The sequence below is a fragment of the Phyllopteryx taeniolatus genome, chromosome 16 (genome assembly GCF_024500385.1).
Source record: "Phyllopteryx taeniolatus isolate TA_2022b chromosome 16, UOR_Ptae_1.2, whole genome shotgun sequence".
Lineage (NCBI taxonomy): Eukaryota > Metazoa > Chordata > Actinopteri > Syngnathiformes > Syngnathidae > Phyllopteryx > Phyllopteryx taeniolatus.
This window is the reverse complement of record NC_084517.1, coordinates 9,563,926-9,589,677: the sequence shown is the minus strand read 5'-3', so window position 1 is coordinate 9,589,677 and position 25,752 is coordinate 9,563,926. Positions and strand designations below refer to the sequence as shown.

Genomic DNA, 25,752 nt, shown 5'->3' with positions numbered 1-25,752 from the left:
TCCAACATCCCCAACATCTGTTCAGTAGAGGACATATTCATCATTAGTGAACGTCTTTTTGTAAAGGAAATCAGGTTTACGTTCAAGCTAGTCATGTGAAGGTAAAAAATTGTGTGTTTATATTTCTAGATAAGTACTCTGTGTTCACTTTTGGTGTCATCTGTGTTTCTACACTCTTCTGCCCAACCCCCTGTCTCATCTCCCCCCACCCACGTTCCATCTCATATCTCTCTCAACTGACTCGTTCCCACAGACAGAGTGACACGAGCTTTGAAAGAGATTGGACCAGAAGAAGAAAAAAAAAGCCTTGATCTTGCAGAGGAGTTTTCCCCCTTTTTTTCTTCTAATTATCAGTATTTTTAGTCACTGTGATACATTCTGGCATCATTCAATCACTTATTTTCCATCTTTTCATATCTATCATCTCTCATTGTGATCCACGTATTGATTCATTTCCTTTTTTTTTTTTTTTTGCTCATCTAAAATGATGTCATGTCCAGCCACGCATACATTGTCTTGCTCATTATCAGAGGAGTTGCTATTTGTTTGCCAGAGCTGTCATGCAATTTGATGATGCTATTCATTTCCTTGGTGTATTTTTTCACAATACAAGGAAGAGAAGGTTAATGAACTTTTCATTTTTGGAATTTTACAGGTTAGTCGGATAATTAGAGCAATAATTTCCTGTTTGTCTGTGAGCGCGAGTGCCTGTGTGTCCTGCTAGTTACAGAGTCACGACAACCCATAGATGCATAGAAAAGTGAAGCCAATCACACAAGTCATTTTGTCATCCAGCTCATTTTTTTTCTATTCCCGGTTTTTCCCCCCGTATGGGAGGTTTCATGGTTCCTCTGCCCAGTACATGAAGATAATGAGAAGTGGGATGATTGGGAAACTCTTACCCTCATAAGGGCATCCTGGATGGAGCAGTTTTTTTTCTTCTGTGGAATTACCTTTTTAAATCCTGGATGTCTAATTCCAAATTAAAAACAAATACAAATTCTAACTGACATTACAAAGGGATTTTTTTGTTTTTGTTTTTGTTTTGTTTTGCTAATGGACTAAAGCGGCATTGAAGTATTCATCTATTCCTTTGTGGGATTTCACTAACGTGGATTGAAGACCCAAGCAGCATCTTTGTCTAATTGATAACGTAACACTGATTCTTACAATTGCTCCAGCCAATACAATTGGTCAGTTGTATTTATTTTATTTATTTTTTCAGTAGGTGAGTACACTGCTTGGAATTCACTCATGCTGATTTTTCTTGCATTATTTTGAATGAGGCGGCACGGTGGGCGACTGTTTAAAGCGTCTGCCTCACAGTTCTAAGGACCAGGGTTCAAATCCCGGGCCCGCCTGTGTGGAGTTTGCATGTTCTCCCTGTGCCTGCGTGGGTTTTCTCCAGGCACTCCGGTTTCCTCCCACATCCCAAAAACATGCATGGTAGGTTAATTGACGACTCTAAATTGCCCGTAGGTGTGAATGTGAGTGCGAATAGTTGTTTGTTTGTATGTGCCCTGTGATTGGCTGGCAACCAGTTCAGGGTTTACCCCGCCTCCTGCCCGATGATAGCTGGGATAGGCTCCAGCACGCCCGCGACCCAAGTGAGGGGAAGCGGCTCAGAAAATGGATGGATGGATTGATAGTTTGAATGATCACTGACCATGCAGAATATTTGTTAAATTATTCAATATTTATAATCTCTTTTCTTATGTCTGTGCACGTCTATGTGTGAGAGAGGTAGTTGGTTGTATTATTTTATTTGGATTTTACATAATTGACCTGTTTTCATTAACCGCAATAGTAATGAACAGCCACAAATGTAATATTTATAGTTGAATTCCTACCATTCACCTGCTTAGCACTTATTTTTTTTATGCAATGCCCAATAAAATAATATAAATAAATGCACATGCATGGACAGGAGCTTAATGCAATCATTTTATCTGCTTAAAGGCTTGCAAAATGTGAGAGTAACTCTGCATCCCGGTGAGTGAAATGTTCACCATGTCAGATGCAAAATGTACTTTCACACCCACTCTTACTTTGACAGACACACACCCACTCTCACTGACACATCCACATACACAGTCACGGACATCAATCAAAGGTTCAGCGATGATTGACCCCTTTTCTCTGATTAACTTCCCTGTCGTTGACATCAGTTTGGATTTATACTGTGTGCGCGTGTGCGTGTTTATGTGAAGGCACGGAATACAGTCCAGGTTATGACTCTGTATTTGTGAAATTCACCTGGGACCTGCTCTCATAACGTGGGATCATTACCGATTGCACTCGCTTCTGTAGGCGCACGTGACCATTGTGGCTGATGTACGGATAGGGCATTGAAAAGCAAATTGTCTGTCAACACTGTCACAGGTGCCGTGATGCAAAATGGACGTTTGGAGTGCGAACTCCACCGTGCCTCTGTTGACACATGGCTCACCACTGTCTTTTGAGTGTAATGAGTGAGAGAATACAGAGACTTTGTGATGTGGTTAAAGCAAATTTGCTAGAATTTGACTGTGACTGGGATGTGAATGTTATGTCCTACTTGGAGAAGTCCGTATTTAAAAAAAAAATTAAAAACAGATTTTTTTGTTTTGTTTTTACCGCTCATTTAGATGACAGTGGCGTTTTGGAGTTTGATAACGGTGCTTAAAGTCAATGCTTTTGAGTACGAGTCCATTATGGTTTCTGTGTCAACACCAAAAGCAGAAATTCCCATGTTGGCATTCATGAAGCTTCATAATTTACACAAGATGTTTTAAAATCACATATACTGTATATAAAATAGCTAAGACATAGAAAGAAAAGCAGTTAGTGTGCATTAACATTGTTACCTTCCAACATGAGATCACCATATACCGGCCTGGCGTGCAAATGACAACGGTTTTCAGTTTATGCATTACTGTGATTGGACAACATTGTCATCTGTAAAGGCTTTTCTCAAACACGAGAAGAGAAACTTTCGAATTTCTACTAGAGTGCTATTGTATGAATCTACCCTTACATCACATACATCAATACAGCTGGTCTGACGAGTTCCGTACTGGGGACGCTGCAGTCCTTGCTTACAGTGGCTGGTTGAGAAATTGTAGGAATAGTGGCTGTCGCTTAGGATCACTTTCATGCAAGTAGAAAGGACATTTGTTTGGCTGCACAGGGCACAGTTGATTGCTTTTTGGACTCTTGTCATGCATGAGAAATACATCACTCAAGGTTAATTCCCTTGATCATAATTTGAATAGTGCAAATTATTGCTGGATATGACATTGGTGTTAATGTGTTGGTCTTTGGCGTATCTCAGAAAATGACAAAATGATAAATAATATAAAATGCGAAAGAGATTCCCTCAGAATTGTCATCTTAGGAAATATAACGCATTATATTGCAGCATGGGCACGGTGGACGACTGGTTAGAGCGTCTGCCTCACAGTTCTGAGGAGCGGGGTTCAATCCCCGGTCCCGCCTGTGTGGAGTTTGCATGTTCTCCCCGTGCCTGCGTGGGTTTTCTCCGGGCACTCCGGTTTCCTCCCACATCCCAAAAACATGGATGGTAGGTTAATTGACAACTCTAAATTGCCCGTAGGTGTGAATGGGAGTGCGAATGGTTGTTTGTTTGTATGTGCCCTGCGATTGGCTGGCAACCAGTTCAGGGTGTACCCCGCCTCCTGCCCGATGATAGCTGGGATAGGCTCCAGCACGCCCGCGACCCTAGTGAGGAGAAGCGGCTCAGAAAATTGATGGATATTGCAGCATATCAAAGCAATCCCTGCATAGCATGCAAATATAGTATATGACCTCTATGGCCAGAGAAATCTGATTTCTAAGTACCATTATATTCTACTGAAGCCAAAAGTCCAATCTTTTAGAACTGGTATTTGGGCTGTTATGCAGGAAAACGAGCCGCACATGTCCTTCTTTCATTGTTAGAAACAGTGATGCTATGTGTCAGTAGAACATTCAGCATTGTTGTTGTTGTGGAATAACAATGGTATTTCATAATTAATACTCTGGACACCTTTTAGTGTTTAAAAACGGTGCTGTAGAATGTTATGTAGAAAGGAAATCTGCCTGAAGAGCCTGTATAGAAATGATCTTCATTGATAAACAGGCCAAGAGGGGAGACAGGAGGAGAATTCTAATCTCCTGCTGCTTCCTTTTCCTCCCCGTGTTCTTCCTATGAGACATATCACAATGCCGTGGTCTGAGTACTAGATCAACCTTAATTAAACCAGCACAAATTGAGCACTTGGCTGTGCGGCTGCACAAGAGGAAAAAAAAAACAACCCTGAGAAGAACTCGACGTCTTAAATGAATACATCAGCAGAGCTACATGGAAAGTTAGTCTGGAATGTGTGTGTATGTGTGTGTCTTGCTCGGCGATTAAAGCGTATGTGGGACGAGGAAACAACTTAAAAACTAAATCTGGATTTTATTGGCACGCTCTCTTCAAGCAACCGAATATAGGTCGTAAGCTAATATAAAAAGGCTGCTCAATAATTCATCAGAGCTGATTAAAAGACTTGTATTGATGCAGAGATTGTCCGTGAGAAAATATGCGTGTGCTCGGAGTGAGCATAAGCGCAACTTTTTCTCCCCTTTGTGGCATTAGTATGAAATAAAAGAGCCTGGACGTTTTAAGTGAGCTACGTTGATCTTCTTTCATGTTTTTATCTAGTGTCGTGTACATGAGATGTTGTTTGTGCGACATGCCACACCTCTGCGTGTTGTGCGAGTTTGTGTGTGGCCCGTCGATCTATAAAATATGAAAAGAACAATCTGTTACCCTGTGGACACGTTTATTATTCATTGACATATGTAAATTAATCATTTCTTTACCCAAAGTATGGCCCGCACTCTCCTGCTCTCAAAGCTTTTGAGATTGTGTGGTGCAGTTCGGCAAAATGAAGATGAGTGTCCACTTTGCTCAGTTGAAATAACATATTTTCTCAAGGTTCAACAAATCTGACCTCATTATTTCAAAAAATATGGTTTCTAACTGTGCATTAATTAGGACAACCTCAACAAATCCTGACCCTAACTTCTAAATTGATCTTTGTTAAGACCGTGCTTAACAATAGGATGCATTTATTGGCATACCTTTTCATAGATCTGACTGTGACCATTGCGGTGGCTGTACCATCAATATTATTCTGCTGTCTTTCTATATTAAATTGTTCAACCCCAATTCCAATGAAGTTGGGACGTTGTGTTAAATAAAGAATACAATGATTTGCAAATCATGTTCAACCTATATTTAATTGAATACACTACAAAGACAAGATATTTAATGTTCAAACTGATAAACTTTATTGTTTTTAGCCAATAATCATTAACTTAGAATTTTATGGCTAAAACATGTTCCAAAAAAGCTGGGACAGGGTCATGTTTACCTGTGTTACATGGCCTTTTCTTTTAATAACATTCAATAAAGGTTTGGAAACTGAGGACACTAATTGTTGAAGCTTTGTAGGTGGAATTCTTTCCCATTCTTGCTTGATGTACAGCTTCAGCTGTTCAACAGTCCGGGGTCTCCGTTGTCGTAATTTACGCTTCATAATGCGCCACACATTTTCAATGGGAGACAGGTCTGGACTGCAGGCAGGCCAGTCTAGTACCCGCACTCTTTTACTACGAAGCCATGCTGTTGTAACACGTGCAGAATGTGGTTTGGCATTGTCTTGCTGAAATAAGCAGGTGCGTCCATGAAAGAGACGTTGCTTGGATGGCAGCATATGTTTCTCCAAACCTGTATGTACCTTTCAGCGTTAATGGTGCCTTCACAGATGTGTAAGTTACCCATGCCATTGGCACTAACACAGCCCTATACCATCACAGATGCTGGCTTTTGAACTTTGCGTCCATAATAGTCCGGATGGTTCTTTTCCTCTTTTCCCCGGAGGAAACGACGTCCACAAATTCCAAAAACAATTTGACATGTGAACTCGTCGGACCACATAACACTTTTCCACTTTGCATCAGTCCATCTTAGATGAGCTCGGGCCCAGAGAAGCCGGCGGCATTTCTGAGTGTTGTTGATGAATGGATTTATTGACATTGGTTTTCTGAAGTGTTCCTGAGCCCATGTGGTGATATCCTTTACACATTGATGTCGGTTTTTGATTCAGTTCCGCCTGAGGAATCGAACGGGCATTCAATGTTGGTTTTCGGCCTTGCCGCTTACATGCAGTGATTTATCCAGATTCTCTAAAACTTTTGATGATATTATGGACCGGAGATGATGAAATCCTTAAATTCTTTGCAGTTGTACGTTGAGGAACATTGTCCTTAAACTGTTCGACTATTTTCTCATGCACTTGTTCACAAAGAGGTGAACCTCGACCCATCTTTGGTTGTGAATGACTGAGCAATTCAGGGAAGCTCCTTTTATACCCAATCATGGCACCTACCTGTTCCCAAATAGCCTGTTCACCTGTGGGATGTTCCAAACAGGGGTTTGATGAGTATTCCTCAACTTTCTCAGTCTTTTTTGCCACCTGTCCCAGCATTTTTGGAACGTGTTGCAGCCATAAAATTGTAAGTTAATGATTATTTGCTAAAAACAATAAAGTTAATCAGTTTGAACATCAAATATCTCATCTTTGTATTCAATTAAATATAGGTTGAACAGGAGTTGCAAATCATTGTATTCTGTTTTGTTTAACACAACGTCCCAACTTCATTGGAATTGGGGTTGTAGCTAATCATGTGTAATTTTCGACCACATGGTAGAGGATCAAAGAGAGAGAACTTTCACAGAGATAAGAAAATGAAGCTTTGCAGCCTGCACAAGAAAACGCTGACTGCCAAGCACTCAGACTCAAGATAACTGATAGGCTATAGGACGACGTCAACTTGGAGAGGCATAAAGCCATAAATGACAGTGCCTTGAGCAGCGTTTTCTTAGGAACACACGTAATACTATATTTGGCATGGAGAGATAGTTACAAAAAAACAAACATCAGAGGACCCGTTCCAGAATGATCTTTACAAAATGACATTATCATCTGTACTGAAAAAGTCATGCCTTTATTCTCTTTGATTGATTTGAATGTATTATAATGTAATGTTTGTTTGGTGAGAGTGCTCACTTAGATGGTATTGATGGAAATAATGCAAATTAAAAAAAGTGTTCTGTAATTGGAAAAAAACAAAAAAAAAAACCTCTCGTTTGAATGACTTGTCCAGGGTCAGAAGCATTAATATAATTTCATTTGGCCTAGCTTGTGCCTTTAGTCACAATATAAATAGTTGTAAATTCCATTTTGTTCCCTTGGATCCAGATAAATGCTGGATCTTGCAGATTGTTAGATTGGAGGTTGTAGCCGTGCACCCACTGACTTTGCAGGTGATGAATTAAAACCTTGGTGGAGGCAATCATTTGAGAAGGTCCGCCCCGCCCCCATTTATCCAGGTAAGACAAATGAGAACAGATTCTCATTTGCAATACCGACCTGGCAGTAGACAGCAGAGTAAAACAAACCAAAATAAAACCAAATACAAATACAGAGACAACCAACTGGACAGTGTGATTTACATGGATAATACATTACGTCACATTATAGCACATGGTGAATGAAAGGTTGAGAACAGGCTAAAAACAGATGCAGCGATCATGTACACTATCCCTCTCTATCTTTTTAAACGCTGATATCGGGATGAATGAGTTGGGTTTTCTTATTTGTTGCAGTGTTCCAAGTGTTTGGGGCCTAAAAAAAGAGAGGAAGTTCAACCAAAAATTGTGTGGACTTTGGGAACGAAAAGGTTAATAAAACTGCTGGAACAGTGTGCGCAGGTGGTGGTATGCATAGAGTGAAGATAGCGTGGGTTTGTATGGTTTTATAGATAAACACGTGTCTGAGGGAAGAGAAAGCCAATTGATCAGGCACTACAGTTCACAGTGTTACAGGGTGCTCTGCTTACAAATCGGATGGAAACGTGCTATATGGGTGTGTGTTTAGCTTGAGCAGGTGAGTTTTTTTTTAAAATGGTAAATGTTGTTCTCTCATAACTTCACTAGTTGGGTCAAGATGAAAAATGGCCTATAATGTCGGACAAAGCCGGGGACTGTCTATGTCTCCAATTCAGGGGCTCCACCTTTCGGAAATCTGTTCAGGTGACTAGAGGTGGGTGGAGTAGCCAAATATTGTACTCAAGTAATAGTACGGTTAGAAAAATATGACTCAAGCAAAAGTAAAAAGTAGTCATTCAAATAATGATTTGAGTAAGCGTTAGAAAGTACTCAGTGAATAACCACTCAAGTACTGTACGGAGTAACTGGTGAGTAACTTCTGATTTATTTTAAATCAGAGCATGAACATCTAATAAAAAAAGTTAACCCAAAACATAATAAAATCTTTACAAAATAGCATACATTAAGGCAAATTCAATTCCAAGAAACGGTCTTCTACTATTTTGTTTCCACTTGTTAAACAACACAATAGGCTAACCAGGAAGAGATTACACAAATAGGAACAAGACTACAGTGGATAGAGAAAATCTATACACCTCTGTAACGTTGGATTGGTAAAACTGCATCCGATGAGAAAGTCTTGCTGACTGACCAAAAACAAATAGATTGCGCAATCAGTTATTCCATCCATCCATCCATTTTCTGAGCCACTTCTCCTCACTCGGGTCGCGGGCGTGCTGGAGCCTATCCCAGCCATCATCGAGCGGGAGGCGGGGTACACCCTGAACTGGTCGCCAGCCAATCGCAGGGCACATACAAACAAACGACCATTCGCACTCACATTCACACCTACGGGCAATTTCGAGTTGTCAATTAACCTACCATGCATTTTTTTGGGATGTGGGAGGAAACCGGAGCGCCCGGAGAAATCCCACGCAGGCACGGGGAGAACATGCAAACTTCACACAGACGCTGTAACCAGTCGACCGCCGTGCCGACGCAATCAGTTATTGATAAATAAAAGTAGCGCGCGGCATGTAGCTCATTGTAACGGAATAAAAAAAGTAGTTTCTTCTTAACATAAATACTCCAAAATAAAATGTATGTTGCACAAAAATCTCTCTGACAAGTACAATTTATAAAAAAATAAATAAATAAATTACGGAGTAAATGTAGTGCATGACTACCCACCTAGGCAGGTGACCCAGGTGTCACAACTGAAAACAGTGTCCATCCACGAATAAATTGGGCAATAATGTAACCTACATGAGATTTCCTGCTTGGGTCACATTCCCACCATTTGTGTTACACCTAAACGCTAGGTAGCTACATTCCATCCATTAATAATGTCATATATTCAAAAAGACATTTTAAGGTTATATGATTTTTACCGTGCGATTGTCTGGTGACCAATCCAGAGTGTACCCCGCCTCTTGCCCAAAGGAAGATTGGATTGGCTCCAGCTCACCCGCAACCATAATGAGGACAGTTGCTATAGTCGATGGATGGATGGATGGATGAATGAATATTTGTATTTATTTTTTATTAATGTCCTGTTCTGCTGTTAGGTCAATTAGAATGGAGGATCTGTATCCCTTTTATGCCGGAGCAATTTTACTGTGTCACAGTGGAATTTTTAAGCTGCCGCTGTGGTTTCTTAGTATTATCGAACAGAACAAAGTTTCTAGAGGGGAGTGAAAAAAGAAGACAAAAGACAAAGCACTAACTATAAGCAAGCTGAGAAAACTAAATCCTTATATATCTCAAACATTGACAAATTAGATATGAGTGCTGTATGGGGCAGTAGTGCTACACACTGTGAGGGAAGGACAGGACAAGATGGGATGGGACAAGGACAGGAGAAGAAGTGTAGATTCTCAGTCAACTGGACTTTTGTTTGTTGAAGACACTTCAAATCCAAAAGGCTTCTTCAGTTCAAAATTTTAGGTGTGGAGTCTCCCTATTTAGGAGACACACCCACCAGAGACATAAATGGGGAAACTCCACCTCTAAAATTTAGACGTGAAACAAGGTGAGTCCAGTTGCCTAGATTTGATGCATTTGTTTGTTGATGGATGGATGAAGTTTACCATAACTGGCGTTAGCTGCGTATATAAATGACTAAGAACTCAATACATCCGTTTGTGCTGCCATTTCGCTGACGTTGGGCCGAAAACTATGTCCAAATTTCTTCACAAATCGATACTATTGTTCAGACCCCTGTGGGTATGTTATTTATTATTATTATTATTATTGCAAAGTATTGACCAATATAAAGTGTTGAAAATGGCTTGCTCTCTTGGATGATGCAATGTTAATGGTTCAGCATTTTTAATTTATTATTATTTTTTTTTTGGGGGGGGTGTGGGGTTCTTGGAGGTTTTGGAGATGCAAGGCTTCCGCCCGACACGACGATATTTAAATAGTTTGCAAAACATATAGCAGTATTTATGTATGCATTGAAATTTATTTCAGATGTAAATTTTTGAAAAACTCTCGAGTTACAAATTGACTGAGTGAGCTGCAAGCCGCACCGAGGAAGCCAAAGAGGTGCATGATTTTGCTTTGCATGTTTTTTTTAGCGTAGAACATTTTTTGTTTTCATGAGAGCGTTCCATTTCCTGGATAACGATGTCACGTGAGAAGTGCATGTTTGGACGAGACAAAAAGGACTTTTATAATATGCTTTGGCCTTCGCAGTCAAAAGCTGTTAGAATGTGCTTTCCTTCGCATGTAAATTAGGAAAGATCCCTCTGGTAGACATCCACAGACATGTAGAATGCATGTTAAAGGGAGTTCAAGCTCCCCTGGCAGGTCTTACTGGTGAAACACCTTCTCAGATATATCATGTTGTCCTTTCATTTGTCACCCATGCACGAGAGCTATGCATAAGTAGATTCGATAGAAGCCACTTATTAGGCTAGTGTTGGAGGTTGTTGGCGATGAAAGCGTAGACAATTTAATGCTTCTGTACATCTGGAGCAAATGTTTAATTTACCCGATTGGGCTGATTTCTCTTTTTTGAGTCAGCTCAGCAGTTTTTGCCTTTGACAATCTACACTCACACACATGCACACGCGTGCGCATGCACACGCGCGCACACACACACACACACACACACACACACTGATTTTACTACAGGTAGTTATGAGATGCAGTTAATCAGATTAAGGCTGAACGTTGCTTTTTTTTCTTTCTTGTATAAAAATGGCCTTCACAGTGTTTTTCATTTTATTTCAAACTAAATAACCTTTTTTTCAAATCACTAAATTGACTTGTGTATTTTTAAGTCTTCCTAAGTGAATAAATCTTCAGGCAGCAGGTCAAATGTTGCAGCAGGCACTAAAGGCTCTTGAAAGCGTCTATGACCCCCTTGTAACCCTGCGTCCTCCTTGTTCCCCTTTTAAAACAGGAGACTGGCAGACGTCAGCTCGGTGGAGCGAAGAGAAGCGAAAAGAAGCTGCTCCCGTGGAGTACATTTACCTTGAAATTGCTGCTTTTCCCCCATAAACTGCTGTGAGTTCTCTGAGCTAAACCACCCACGTCATTCCAAATGGACTCTAAAATGTTACTCAGCAACTTCCTCACCCTTCCATTCTTGGAATGTTATATTTGCTAAATTAAAGCCTGCATACTAATGAGATATATAGGTGTCATTTAATTAAGCATGAAGGAAGATAAAGTGCTGCTGCTTAAAAAAGTTTAAAATATTAAATGGTTGATTTACTCCCTCAAACATTATTTAAAGACATATTTCTATCAATTGGTCGATGATGTTGACAGATGGTGTCATTCAAGTTTATGAGACGTGTCCCTTTATTGAAACAAGTCTTTCTTCACATATTTATTCATAATCACAGTGACATGACATAACAAATCACACTTCTGACTGATTGAATACTAGGCCCATTAATTGCCTCTTGTCTCATAATAATTATTTTAGATGAGGATCAATACTAATAAAAATCCTGGTCATAATATTAGGCATTCCTGCACAGTCTAATAAAATCAATACATGAGCGGAGTAAAAAAAAAAAAAAAAAAGAAAATCTGTCTTTATAAAGCTTGTAATAATGATAATTCTACAATTAGATTTAAGTTAACAAATGCTTATTGTGGTCATACTCGGCACTGGTCTAGAACTGTAATGGATGTTGGTTACTTCAATCAGCTACGTGAGAGAACGAAAATACCCTGCTAACAAAAACGTAGTGCTCAGCAATTTTTTGCACTTTTGTTTCATGCATGAAGTGTTCCCCATGTAACAGCCCCATCACTGAATATCATTGTCAGTGTATCCTATACAATTTCCCTGGTGGCAATAAAAGACACACAGATGTGAAAGACTCATTGCCAGTTAATCGAACACGCTTGATTTCAGTTGTTGCTGCTAAGGGTGGCCCAACCAGTTATTAGGTTTAGGGGGCCATTACTTTTTCACACAGGGCCAGGTAACTTTAAATAGTTTTTTTCTCCTTTAATAAATAAAATCACCATCACCAATATCTTATGTTTACTTGGGTTATCAGAAGTGAAAATAATACTAATGCCACTACCAAATATGCACAACAAAAATAAGGTACATAACCTCAGGATAGTCCCATTAATCAAAGTCTTACTGCTCGATTGCCTTCAACTTCAACATTGTAGGCATTTCGTCACGATGTGAGCTTGAGGACAGCTGGTCTCAGTACCGATCCTGATGCTTCAAAATGTGAAGCGTTAACGCTTAAACATAGAGCTCATCCAATAAATTCATGAACAGTGAACAGGATTTTTGGGTAAATGAACAAGAAGTCAAACAATAGATGAGAGTGGCGATGCTCCTGAGATCAGAAAAATCCACAACTAAGTTGCATCTTTGTTTAGCCGCAGGGGTTAAATCTGGGGAAAGAAGTCATGGCTTATACCAGAACGTCATGGTGCATTTACAGTGCTACTCTAGTTCTGTTTGTAAAGGTAGAATTTTATATGGAGCTCCCCAAGTATGGAGCTTTTAAGGTAGCTGCCAGTGATCAATAATCATCTCCTCTCTCGTGTTGATTGTAGTGCAGCCTCCCTCAGTCTGAGGCTATGAGAGGGAGAGAAGAGGCCCAGGCTGCACCACCATGCTACTTCTGAGACGAGGTGATGAGAGTTTGGCCGACAAAACACAAGGTAAGACAAACGCGATACGTGGAGCGTCTCTTTAAGGTGTCGTGGCCTCGCCGCAGTGTGCGTCTTATCTATCCAGTTTGTACGCCTGCAGCTCTCCTATGCATGTGACTCCCGTAAAGCTAAGTGATGGATGGTTTAAAAGTCTTCTGTATCTCGCCGTTTGCTTAAGGGTTGGGATGAAGGTTCAAGGTGGAGTTTAGAGAAGAGTGGTTTAATCCTTGCTTTTTCGCACAGTGTGCACTTTGATCAATGCTACTTCACCTGATCCAGCGCCTATCGACCATCACCTTCATTTGCATGACCCCTTCAGCCACTGATGAGGCAGTTAAAGGATTTGTTGTGTGTGCAGCCTTTAAGATGTGTATTTGTTGGCCTTTCACCGCCTGTGTTTGCTCTTCAATTCATGTGGCGTACGAAAGAAAGAAACATTAAGTTTCGGGTGATAAGACTTCATTCTTTTTTGTCCAGGACCTAATTGTGCAGATTGAGTTCAACAGCGGCCATTATCACATCAGCGCTTTTGTTTCATTTTCACACACATTAATCCCCTTGCTCTTTGGTGCGACACTTTTCTGTTCTGTCATTATTATTTTTATTCATTTATTTTTACAACACATGCTTCTCTCTAGTGTCCTCTCATGCACTATTAACCAGATGTAACGTACACGAGATTGAACCTCTGCAGAGGAGCAAGAGTTTTTCTTGTGCTGTCTCTCTCTTTTTTATAAAAGGGAGGATGTGAGTTGTCGGACTTTACACACACTACGGACACACCACCAATGCTGCCGTTGCACACTTTCTCCTATTACTTACTTAATCGTCTGCCTTGGCCGGCTGCAGGGGACGGTATGGCGTGGTAATGAAGTGTCTCTGCCTCGGCCCTCTGTCATTAGCTGAAAGTCACACAGCTCCACCGTCTACTGCTGACGTTGCACCTCGCCTACAACCAACCGCCTTAAGTCATGAAGCATTTCCATATAGATGAATTAACTGCGCTGTTGCATCGCATAAACAAAGTCATCCTCAAGCCTCTGAGGAAAAATTGGTACTAATGGTTGGATTTAAGTCATTTAGTTTAGTCTGATTATACAGTCTCCAAATTGTGTCACTCTATGGAGTTATTCTAATCTAGATTATACACTGAAGTCGTTGCAATTATACAATCTGAATTTTGCAATTAGTACATTAATAAACTAATCCTTAATGATAAAAATCCTTTCTGTAAACATTAGAGGTTCTGTTGTTGTGTCTCAAATTAATTCCGAAAAAATAAGCACAAAACCACACATACATATACAGAAATACCTATAGTATTTTAGGCAGAACCTTTTAGTTCAGGGGTTCTCAAACTGGGATCCGCGACTTGTAGCTCGGTGGTCTCGAAAATAATTTGGGATAAATTAGGTTGTATTATTTAAGAAAGTGTATACTGACGTATGGAGACCGGTGCACCAATAAAACAAACAGAATCAACTAATTACTCCTCATTTCTGAGCTTTGGACCAATTAAAAATGCCGAAATGATTGTAACGTAGCACATAAATCTGGCATTTCTGCTATAATATAGCCTTTTTTTTTTTTTAACACAAAACACATTGCTAAAGTAATGAAGTCCTATTTTTTTGGAGAACAAAAGGCGTTTTTTTCCCAGAATATTTTAAATAACAAAAGGTGTAATGTTAAGAATAAAGTTGCATTTTTAAGGCACTTGGTAAAATCAGAGTTTTTTTCCTCTTTGAACATTGACATTAATATTATATTACAACTTTATCTTGGAAAAATATTTTTTTTTCTTGAAAGATTACAACTTTTTTCTTGAAAATAAAATCTGACCTTATTCCCATAACATTACAACTTTTTGCCCTAAAAATATGAATTTATTGTAATAATATGACTTTTTTCCCCTCCAAAATAGGTAACTGTTTAATTCCTATGGCATTTAGTAATACACATGATAGTTATGTTTAAATGGTGTTAGGATAATGAGGGGGTCCATGGTAAAATTTCTCCCCTGTCAGAGGTGCCTGGACACAAAACGTTTGGGAATCCCTGCTTTAGTTAATAAAACCTGAGGCACAGACTCACATTAAGTCAATATTGCAAATTGTTAATTACTACTGCTGCCGCTGAAATGCAGATTCTATTACTGAGATCCAGTTATATACTTTTTCAATGGAGCGCTTCATCAAAATGCTTTTTATGCCCAAAGGCCACCGTAATTGTTGGCTGACGCACATGCAATGAGGGAAATATGATTTGGACCCGAACAAACTAAAAGTCTCTCACGAGCTAGTTTGCCTTTTTAACAGACATTGTTTTGCAAACAAGCATACTCTTAAGCCCAAAATGATTCATAGCCCATGCCAAATTCTGAGATAAAGATTTTCTTGAATAGGTAATCTTCAAGTTGGAAATGACAAGAAAATGGCAAAAGACCATAGCAAGTGGTGTTATCCATCCATTCTCTGTCCAGCTTATCCACACCAGAATCGCAGGTGTGCTGGAGTCTATCTCTAGCTATAGCCTGTTTCTGATAAAAAACGGACAACTATGTAATATTGTACTTTCCAACTCAACTGGCACGTTATGCAAGTTGTTCAAGATTATCCAAATCTCTTGGCCTGCCAGCCTTGACCCTAACTTTGAGCCCCCTCCACAGATTCTCAGTAGGCTTGAGTGCTGGGCTCTGAAAAGGCCACTCCAGAATCTTAATTTTGTGTCCTTCAAAACGTTCTGGACCAACGTTGATAAAAGTCATTTTCATTGTCTTGTTGTAAAAGCCAGCCACAACATAGACTAGACAGTCAGGAGACTTCTTAATCTTATTCTCCTAAAGATTAACATAATCTGCCATTTTTCATTTTTCATAGTCCCATGCACCCGAACAAGGTTCCCTGTGCCTGAAGCAGTAAAACAGCCCCACAGCTTAATGCTTCAAGCACCATGGTTCACTGAGGGAAGGCCTTGCCCTTCTTTTGCTAAACGAAGGCAATGTCCATATGCCTAATTACCTCAAATTTGGTTTCATCCGGTTTACAAAACCCATGCAAATGTTTCACATTTTCTCAGGCAATCTTTAGTAGGTTCTCATGTGGTTTTTCTTTGATGATGACTGAATACCCCTCACAACAGTCTTATGTAAAACAAATCTGGTGCAGCAACATACATCAAGTTCAGGTGAGCAACAATCATCATTGTTGAGATCAGGGGATTCTTGTCGACATCTGATTATTTTTATTTCCAAAGTTTTGGAAGTCTTTCATTTGCAATCACAGCCAGGTTCATTTTTGACAGATTTTGTTTCTTTATGCTTTGTGATGGCACATTATGTGGCTGTTCTCGAAACTGTGAAATTCTTGGAAATGTCAGTATATCATTATCATATCATTCACTTTAATGACTAACTTGTGCCTGACATCCGGGCTGGTTTCTTTGCTTTTTCACATGATGATATAACTTCTTACAACGATTTTGAGACCGGATTCTGTGTTATTTTGGAAATCATATAGCCAAAGAGCCCCAAGAATAGCAAAGACATCTGTGAAAGGAGCAAAAACATGCCTCCTGGAGAAGGCAGTTTGCTTGTGAGGACTGGGCCAAAATACCCGCTGACAGGTGCACAAGTCTCTTTCAGAGTCACTGAAATCATTTGATTGCAGTCGACTTAAGAGTGGGCAACAAAAAAATAAGGGTTTAAAAAAATATCTTTTAGGCCACAATTAAAAAGCCATGCCTTATTTTCACTCGTTTAGTTCCTTTGGCAGTTTAAATTTCAGTGATCATTGTAATTTTTTTTTAACACAAGGGTACAGACAATTTAGGCTTTGTGTGTAATTAAATTGTTTTGCAGTCCAACTAGAAGTCCACAGGATTGTGCCCATTTCTCAGGTTCAGAAGAAACAAATACTACACAAAGTGCTGAGGACATGGTTAAAATGGAGCCACGTTACCCTGATATTTAAAAATGTTCAACTTTTCTGTAACAGTAATAGGATTTTGGCTCTTCATCATGTCATTCACTTCATTAACTGAGGCCGCTGCTCATTTTTTACACAGAATCCACTTAACAGTAAATTATGCGTCATCATTCATACCCAGTTTGAGTAATATACCTTAAATACTCAATTTTTATCTGGAATGACAACCTTGGGATAAGTATTTATCGTGAGTATTTTGTCATCTTTTGATAACCTGTCTTTAGTCCAGTGTTGCCTTCTAATGCTGACTGTGCTGGTTTTGAGAGAATTTCTGAACAGACGTCATACTTCATTTAGACGAAGCAAAGGGAACAGCTTGTTTTCTCTCTCTTTGCTCCCATGTCCTCCTAAATTGGAGGTAATTTAAGAGCCTGGGACTTCATATGAGGAAAAGGAATCATAGACGTGTTTCAGTGGTTGTTTCTAGGGCATGGGGAGTACAAGATGGCCCAGAGAGTGAGTGCACTTGTTCGTTTGTCAGAAAGACAATAACATCTGATGTGCATGTGCTGCTGTTTTCTTTTTGTCACCACATGGGAAAAAAAGAAGTATTGTAGCAGCGTGGGCATATCTCATTAAATCAATAACTATTGAAAGAAACTTTCAGGCACAGCAAACTCTGCCTGGCACATTTCTCTGGAATGCACTCCAATCTTATTGCTCAATCTGGGCTGCACTGATGTTCAATTATCTTGTAATTGAATGAGCGTGTAAGATGTGACGGTGCAATCATAGAGGGTGACTAAGTATCTGGTACTTGTTTATCTCAAAGTGACACTATCGCTCCATAATAATTGAATATGGACACTAAGATTACATGTTTGAGCTGGACCTTCAACCATGGCAGGGATCTTTGTGTGTGGCATTGATTGGGCTACAAAACAGCAGATCAATAGGGCTTCACTCATCCTTGTCTCCAGTTGATGAGGAGTAACATAAGTCACACGAAAAACAGCCCGCAGAGTCAATCTTTAGCTGAGCGTAGCACTTTCAACATGCACTTAGGTGGCATCTGCTCTTCCCTGGCATGTCTTCGGATGCTGTAGGGAGGAAAAATCAGGTCCTGTTATGTTTTTTTTTAACTCCAGCTAGTCAATTCACAGGGCAACATATTGAATAGCACTTTCCCCCCCCCCCCCAAAAAAAAAATCAATAAATCAATTTGGATTATTCTGAGAAAATGTACATTTATTTATACAGACATTCTGGCTCAACCTGAACATGTCTGGTCTGTAATTAATGAATGGTAAGTGTCGTGAAAAAGTATTTGCCCCCTTCTCAAATTATTTTTTTTGCATAGTTTCTCCACTTAAATGTATCATCAAACAAATATAAATATCAGATATAGATAACCCAAGTAAACATAAAATGCAGTTTTTAAATGATTTTATTTATGAAGGGGAAAAAAACTATTCAAAGCTACCTGAGCCGCTGTGAAAAAGTAATGGCCCCAAAAAAACCTTTCATCTCGTCAGTCCATAGAATATTCTCCCAACAGTCTAGGGAATCTTTTTTTTTTTTTTTTTTTTAAATTTAATTAAATTTTTTTGCAAAAGGAAGACTAGACTTTATGTACTTTCTGGTCAGCAGTGGTTTTCGCCTTCTGCCACGGATGCCATTTTTGCCTAAGCTCTTCATTGTTGAGTCATGAACACTGAGTTGTGGGCAGCATGGTGAAATGGTGGTGAGCACGTCTGCCTCACGGTTCTGAGGTTTTGGGTTCCAATCCCAGCTCCAGCCTTCCTGTGTTGCATTTACGTGTTGCGCACGTGGGTTTTTTCTGGGTACTTCAGTTTCCTTTCACAGTCCACAGACATGCATATTTAGTTGTTTGAAGACTACATTTATATATTACTCGTGCACTCACTGAAGTAGTCTCGCCACGCTGGACTATTTGCATATCTGTTGTTGACCAATACTGGCCACTCATGGCAGAGTAGCATCTGCTCCACTTGCACACTGATTGAGGAGTATCTGCAACATTTGCACAATCAACATTGTCCCGGATTATCGCACTACTCGTCACTTTAAACTGCATACACTCCTTGAAGTCTCGGCGCCCTTTGCACAATGGTCATTGCACCGGACTATTGCAATATTAGTCATTCGAACTGCTCTAAGTGCTGGAGGACTCTGCATCTTTTGCACAATTGTCAAAAAAAAAGAAAAAAGTACTGGCATTACCAGACAACTAGCAACCCTTTATTGCTCAGTGACAGTTTTTTCTTTTTTTTTTTTTTTTTTTTTTTTTTTTTTATGTCTCAAAACTGTTCTCTGTCAATCGACTGTCTGTTGTCGTACTAGAGCGGCTCCAACTACCGGAGACAAATTCCTTGTGTGTTTTTTTGGACATAATTGGCAAATAAAGATGATTCTGATTCTATAGGTGTGTGTGAAAGGTTTTTGTTGGTCTACATACTGTATATTTGCACGGCGATTGGCTGGCAACCAATCCAGGGAGTTCGCCCAAAGTTAGCTGGGATAGACTCCATCTAGTCTGCAAACCTAATGAGGACATGCGGTTTAAATAATAGATGGTTGGATGTAAGGTTTCCAAAAATTTGCTCCTCTAAAAACTAAGTAGAATGGAACCAAACGTTATAATTTATAGTGTATCTTCCCTATGATTCACTGTTTTAGTGTGACAAAATGTCTGCTGTTTGTTTAAACACGATAGCTAGTGGTGTCTTTTGCACAGTACAGTATAATAATAATACTTGATTTATCAGATGCAGCTTTTAATTTTGTAAAATTCAATTATGTGTCATAGCAAGGGATTTGGAATGTACTATTAGATGAATGCCTGTGCAACTAAGGACTGTTCTAATGCATTTCTCATCATCTCTGCCCGCCTAAGCAGCATTTTCTTCACCATTATAAAAGCTGCTCTAGACAAATAAATCAGTGTGTTCTAGAAAGAGGTGTGCGATCCACACACAGTCTGGCGTTGGATTTGATGGTTGTGCATCATGTGCTGCAACACAGAGAAGAGGAGAAGGCTGTTTGTAATGTGGTGAAGATGAAACGGTCAAGCATGGGCACTGACCCTCGGCCATCCCCAAGTGCTCGCTTTTGTACGAGGGGAGCAGGAGACGAGCCGGACGCCAGAAAGCGTTTCCTGGCCCCGCGCCGTTCAAATGTCAGGGCTAATGCTCACTTTGCTCAGGCGGCCTCAACCAAGCAGAGCAAACTCCGCAGTCTCCTTTGCTGTGCGCTTACGGGCTCTCAGCCTCGCTGTGTCTAAAAGCCTCCCCAAGACCTAGCTGGGACTCCGCCAGTACATAATACAAAAGTTATTGATTGGATTGCGTTAAGGAAAAATACCCGCCAGAAGTTTAAGGAAAGAACTCCCAGTGGGAAGCTAATGCTTTCGTGAGGGTCTTCATCTGCAAACTGTCAAAACCTATGATATGTTGTAGCTCCACTGCAGAGAGAAGCACATAATCAAACAAAAAGAAATAGAAAAATCATTTGTTTTGCCAAACATGTATAAAAACAGTAACATGTTGTGTACTTGCAAACAAAAAGGAAGGGGATAAGATATACAGCATAGATGATTTTGTCAGTCTGACTGGTTCAACTGCACAGCACAGTTGCGGGTGGAGGATGCATATGTCTTGTGACCATTCAACCATCTCTTTGCATCCAATCCATTGTTCCTCTTTGCATCAAATATTGATTCTTGAAAAGTACAAGTTTTCATAACTTATGGAAATGTTTTGAGTGCCTTTTTTTAAATGTGAAAGGTAGTGATCAGCATTTCTAAATATATGTTATATAATAATGTATACACGTCATTCATGCCACTTTATGGTGGCAGCATTACATTTCTTCTCAATTGGCTGATGAGTTTAAAGACCCTCACAATGTCTAACATGCATTCCTCAAATCAAGAGCAGGTTGTTTATTTTTTTAGTGTAAATTTGCAAAATGATACCTGACAAAACAACAGGCGCCTCTTTTGTGTCTGAAACTGCACACACGTGAACTGATTTAATTTTGTAGGGAAAACAACACAAAGCAAATTACACAGATTGCAGATTTCCACTTTGATGTAGCTAAATAAGGTAACCAAAACATTACCAACAAGCTCTGTTTTTCACTGAAAACCACAGCCACAATAGGAAACACTGTTTCCTATTTTTTTTATTATTACTCTTTACAAAGCACATTTTTTATACAGCTATTTTATTGGATCTTAGTCGATAACGCAGGTGCAGCTAATAAAGTGTATGTTGCGCGTAGGTCACCTAGATGGCACCTTAGTAGTGTGTTTCTTTTTGCCAAGAGCTCAATTATGCGAGTAGTTTCAAATTCTTATACTTTAAAATAAGCGATAACACTCCTTGCGCTTGCCATTTTAATAAAGTTGATTTAACCAAAACAGGTCGTGCTAATTATGCTTTTTATCATTATACGACTACATTGTTAAAACATGAGTATTTGGTAATTGTACTGTGCAATAACAAACATATCAATGATTTACTCAAAGGTTCCATTGAACACATTTTAATAGACTCATAATAGTCAATGGAGGGTAAAGAGGCAAGTCAGCCTTAAAACATCCTCGCTACTTCCTCTGTTAAATGACATCTCCAGTACAGGTTAATGCTCCACAGTGAGCACAGAATTCAATTTGTGGTGCGGTTATTCATATTAAACAAAGTGACTAATGGTGAACAGGTGGTAACTGGCAAATCCTGACCAAAGAAAAAGAATACAGTAAAGCAGAACATGGATGATGTATATTTAGGCCCAAAAGGTGCATTTGGATCACATGGTTGCAATTTGTTTGTCCATCATGTTGGAAGCAGTAGGGCGTTTTCTACCGGGATACAGCACCCAATCATATTGTAGCGGCGCATGTTGGGCAGCCAGTAATATTGAAGTGTCCTGCCTAGATCACGAGTGGGATTCCTAATAACGCTGAAATGACACTTTGTCCCGCCCACCTGTATTGTTGCAGCCCAACACCGCACGGCAGAAATTTACCATAATTTGACGTTGGCTATCAATTAAATATGTATTAACACACGCACGCACGCACACACACACACACACGCACACAGCCCTGGAATTCAACAACGCCTCGACCCCCAACATGGCGACTGCGGTTGTGTTCAGAGGTACGTGACCTCATGGGAAAACAATCTATTAAAGATTGGAAACTATGTCCAGCAGCACAAGTTGACCGTTGACTACATGAGCATTTTCTGTCCAAATGCCTCATGTTGTTTCTGCAGTAGGCAAACCTTCAGGGGCACTTTAAGATACGGTGTCTTTCTGTTACTCTGTGAAGGGTAAGTTCTTACAAAGTGTGCATTTGTGCGCTAGACGGACAACACAACATATGATGATATTAAGTCCTTCCATACTTTTTATCACTTGTGTGAGTGAGTCATGTGTTAGCTACACAGTACATACTGCTGACAGTGTGGTGTGGAAACATTGCAGCCATCTGTAAAGCACTTTGAATTCTAGCAATTTCACATTCACTTTCAAAAGCAATATTTAAAACGGTCTCTCTTCAATGAGACTTTGGATACCATGCTATGTGTGCTTTTCCAACTTCACTGCATTAGTACTGCACTGTGTCATATAGAATTTTCTATTACAACACCAAACTCCACACAGGCTCTGAGCCAAGATTCAAACCCTGAACCTCAGAACTGTGAGGCAGACATTCTAACCACTAGGTTACCGTGCTGCCCTATAAGAAACATCCGTCGTCTCGGTGTAATGCTGTACAGTTGTACACCACTGCAAACTAGCCAGCTAGCAGGTTGAAATTTGGTTGTAAAAAGGTGAATTCAGTTAGAAATTCCTCATTCAAAATGCTAAAATGTCAAGAGCTTGCTAAAATTGAAAGCGTCTACAAAGTACTTCCTGATATTGGATGATCTCTTTGTGAGAGGATTCTATTAAATTCGTTTTATTTCATCAGATACACATACAGTATATATATAATCTTTTCCCTTTGTCCATTTTCTGTCAATTATTTTATTTCCCTCGATGCCATCTCTTAAAACCCATTTCCCTTTTTCTGCAGTGTTCTTTCAATCTTTTGCTCTCTCTCTGACACATGCTCATATGCATGCGCATGCATACACACTTGACAAGTACGTAATACTTGTTTTTAATTAAGATATCTCTGTATCAAGGGATTCTGTAATGGCAGGGGCAGAAATGAACTTAACATTACGGCCCAAAACAAATTCCATCACCCCAGGAAAAAAGTTGCAGCGCTTGCAGCATTTTCTACAAGTCATAATATTTGAAAGCTAATATTGATGCTGTACTCATTTCCTCCCTTTTTTCCAGGTCATAGGCCAAAATGATGCATCATAATATGTGAGATTGGAATATTTCTGGGGCTAATCACTCAGTATATAAACTCACTGGTCACAAACACCTGTGACTGACCTTATGAGACGGGAAATAAATTTACATTTTTATTGTTGTGGTTGTAGTTTACAGGGACGTACAGACTAGAGGCTGCCATTTTTTTGGGATTCCCACCGGGTCCCGTGGGATTCCCGCGGGACAGGAGTGAATTTCATCAATCACGGGATTGGGCAGAAGCAGGAGCAGGAACTATGAAAACAAAGTCACTGGGAATGGATGGGAGTGGAAAACATGATGGCGGGAGTTGATGGGAGTGGAAACCATGACTGAATGCCATCCATCCATCCATTTTCTGAGCCGCTTCTCCTCACCAGGGTCGCGGGCGTGCTGGAGCCTATCCCAGCTGTCATCGGGCAGGAGGCGGGGTACACCCTGAACTGGTTGCCAGCCAATCGCAGGGCACATAGGAACAAACAACCATTCGCACTCACAGTCATGCCTACGGGCAATTTAGAGTCTCCAATTCATGCATGTTTTTGGGATGTGGGAGGAAACCGGAGTACCCGGAGAAAACCCACGCAGGCACGGGGAGAACATGCAAACTCCACACAGGCAGGGCCGGGGAATGAACCCGGGTCCTCAGAACTGTGAGGCTGACGCTCTAACCAGTCGGCCACCGTGCCGCCATGACTGAATGGATTCTGTAAAATTTTAGCTCGGGATTGAGATCAATCTCTGTGGGAGTGGGATTTTTTTCAAAACTCGGGATTGGGTGGAATTTTTTTTCTTTAAACACTTGGGATTGGGAGGGGCGAAGGAGGGAGGGGAAGTCAACATCCAATCCTGTGTCAGCCTCTAGTACAGACTTTCTCATTTTATAACCACTGTGAGTGGTTTGTTGGGTTGACCCAATGATGCAGTAGCGTTCAACTCTACTGCAAACCATCCATCCATCCATCTATCCATCCAGGAAAACTACACCCTGTACTGGACACCAGTCAGTCACATGGTACCACCGAGCATTAGGTTGTGCCTTGGTAGCACGGTGACTTAGCAGTTAGCCTGCCTTCCTCACAGTTCAGAGATTCTGGGTTCTGGATTTACCCTCCACCGTAATTAGGACAAATGCTATCGAAAATGGATAGATCCAGTGCATTGTACCTGCTGTGGCTGGTCAATGTATGTTGACATTAAAATGAACCAATAAGATTGGCCATCTTGATTTAGTCAGCATCAAACTCAGACAGACCCCCCACATATGCTCGCGTGCATACTCTGACACACTCACACTGGGAGTTATCCGCCCACAGTAGTAACCACCTTGCTGTGAGAAACGAGACATTTCACCTCTGCGTGATGGCTATAGTGTGCCTTCTGCTCCCATCCCTGCCCATCTTCCCCCCCTGTGGACTCACTCTCTGTGGTGGATGGGAGCCTGTGGTGAGGTCTTCATAAATCAAGACCTTAGCACCGGCACTATGAGGCTACTTTTTAATTAAAACTGTGAATCAGGCGGTGTTGATTATGAATTGTAGTCCGCTGCCACTGAATAAAATATACAGGCCGCGCTTCTTATCCCCACCTCCACTCTGACGCTTCCCCTCTCGGTCTCACTTTGTCTACTTCTCTCTCGCCTTCACTGTTCAATTTTAGGAAATGGAGAATATTCACAGCAGGCTCTGGCCATGCACAGCTGCTGAAGGTTGACAGTGCAGTATTGTGAAATAGCCGAGGAGCTTAGCGGTTGCATAAATATAATAACTCAATATACTGAGTGCGGCGCCACTGGGGTCACCACCATTATATCACATAAAACAGCCAGGAGGAGCCAAGCACACCACTACATGCTGCCACTCCTTTAATTATCACTGCTGATATGCGTTATTAGCTTACGTCATCCTTTTGAAGCTGTGAAAGCGGTGTTACGAGAAAAGGGTTTTGTTTGTTTTTGCACCTGTTCTAAGAAAACCTACTTTTTTATTGTGATCATGAAAGCAGGAAAGGCAACTGAGGTAACAGAGGACGGACGCAGTTCTGCTTTTTCACTCTCTGTCTCCAGGCAGCAACAGTGGCAGCTCTATACTGTCAAATTCAATGAGTAATACCCCAGTCTATGAATATATTTATATGACAAACTGTGTGTATTAAAAGCTTCTCTTAGAAGTACCAACAACACATCACCTTTCTTTATTGTTTATTAATGACCTTTGCATGTTTGGGTAGTGCAATTGACACCGGAAATATTTCCTATGGAAATATGGGGACAATCTGGGCCACTAAAGAGCTGAAAATATCACGGGGTTATGTTCCAGACCCAACCGCAAAAGGTAAAAATATGTTTTCTATAATATA

At 40.3% G+C, this 25,752-nt stretch overlaps 1 protein-coding gene across 2 annotated transcripts in view; it reads left to right on the top strand.

Moving 5' to 3' along the window:
* LOC133465783 (glutamate receptor ionotropic, NMDA 2B-like) overlaps positions 1 to 25,752 on the top strand; it is a 168,931-nt gene that overhangs the window by 3,650 nt on the left and 139,529 nt on the right. For both annotated transcript variants that reach the window (XM_061748872.1, XM_061748873.1), the window contains exons 2-3: positions 11,334 to 11,437; positions 12,971 to 13,078. In XM_061748872.1, coding sequence (XP_061604856.1) covers positions 13,052 to 13,078 — 27 coding nt within the window. In that variant the 5' untranslated portion in view covers positions 11,334 to 11,437; positions 12,971 to 13,051. The remainder of the gene's footprint in view (positions 1 to 11,333; positions 11,438 to 12,970; positions 13,079 to 25,752) is intronic.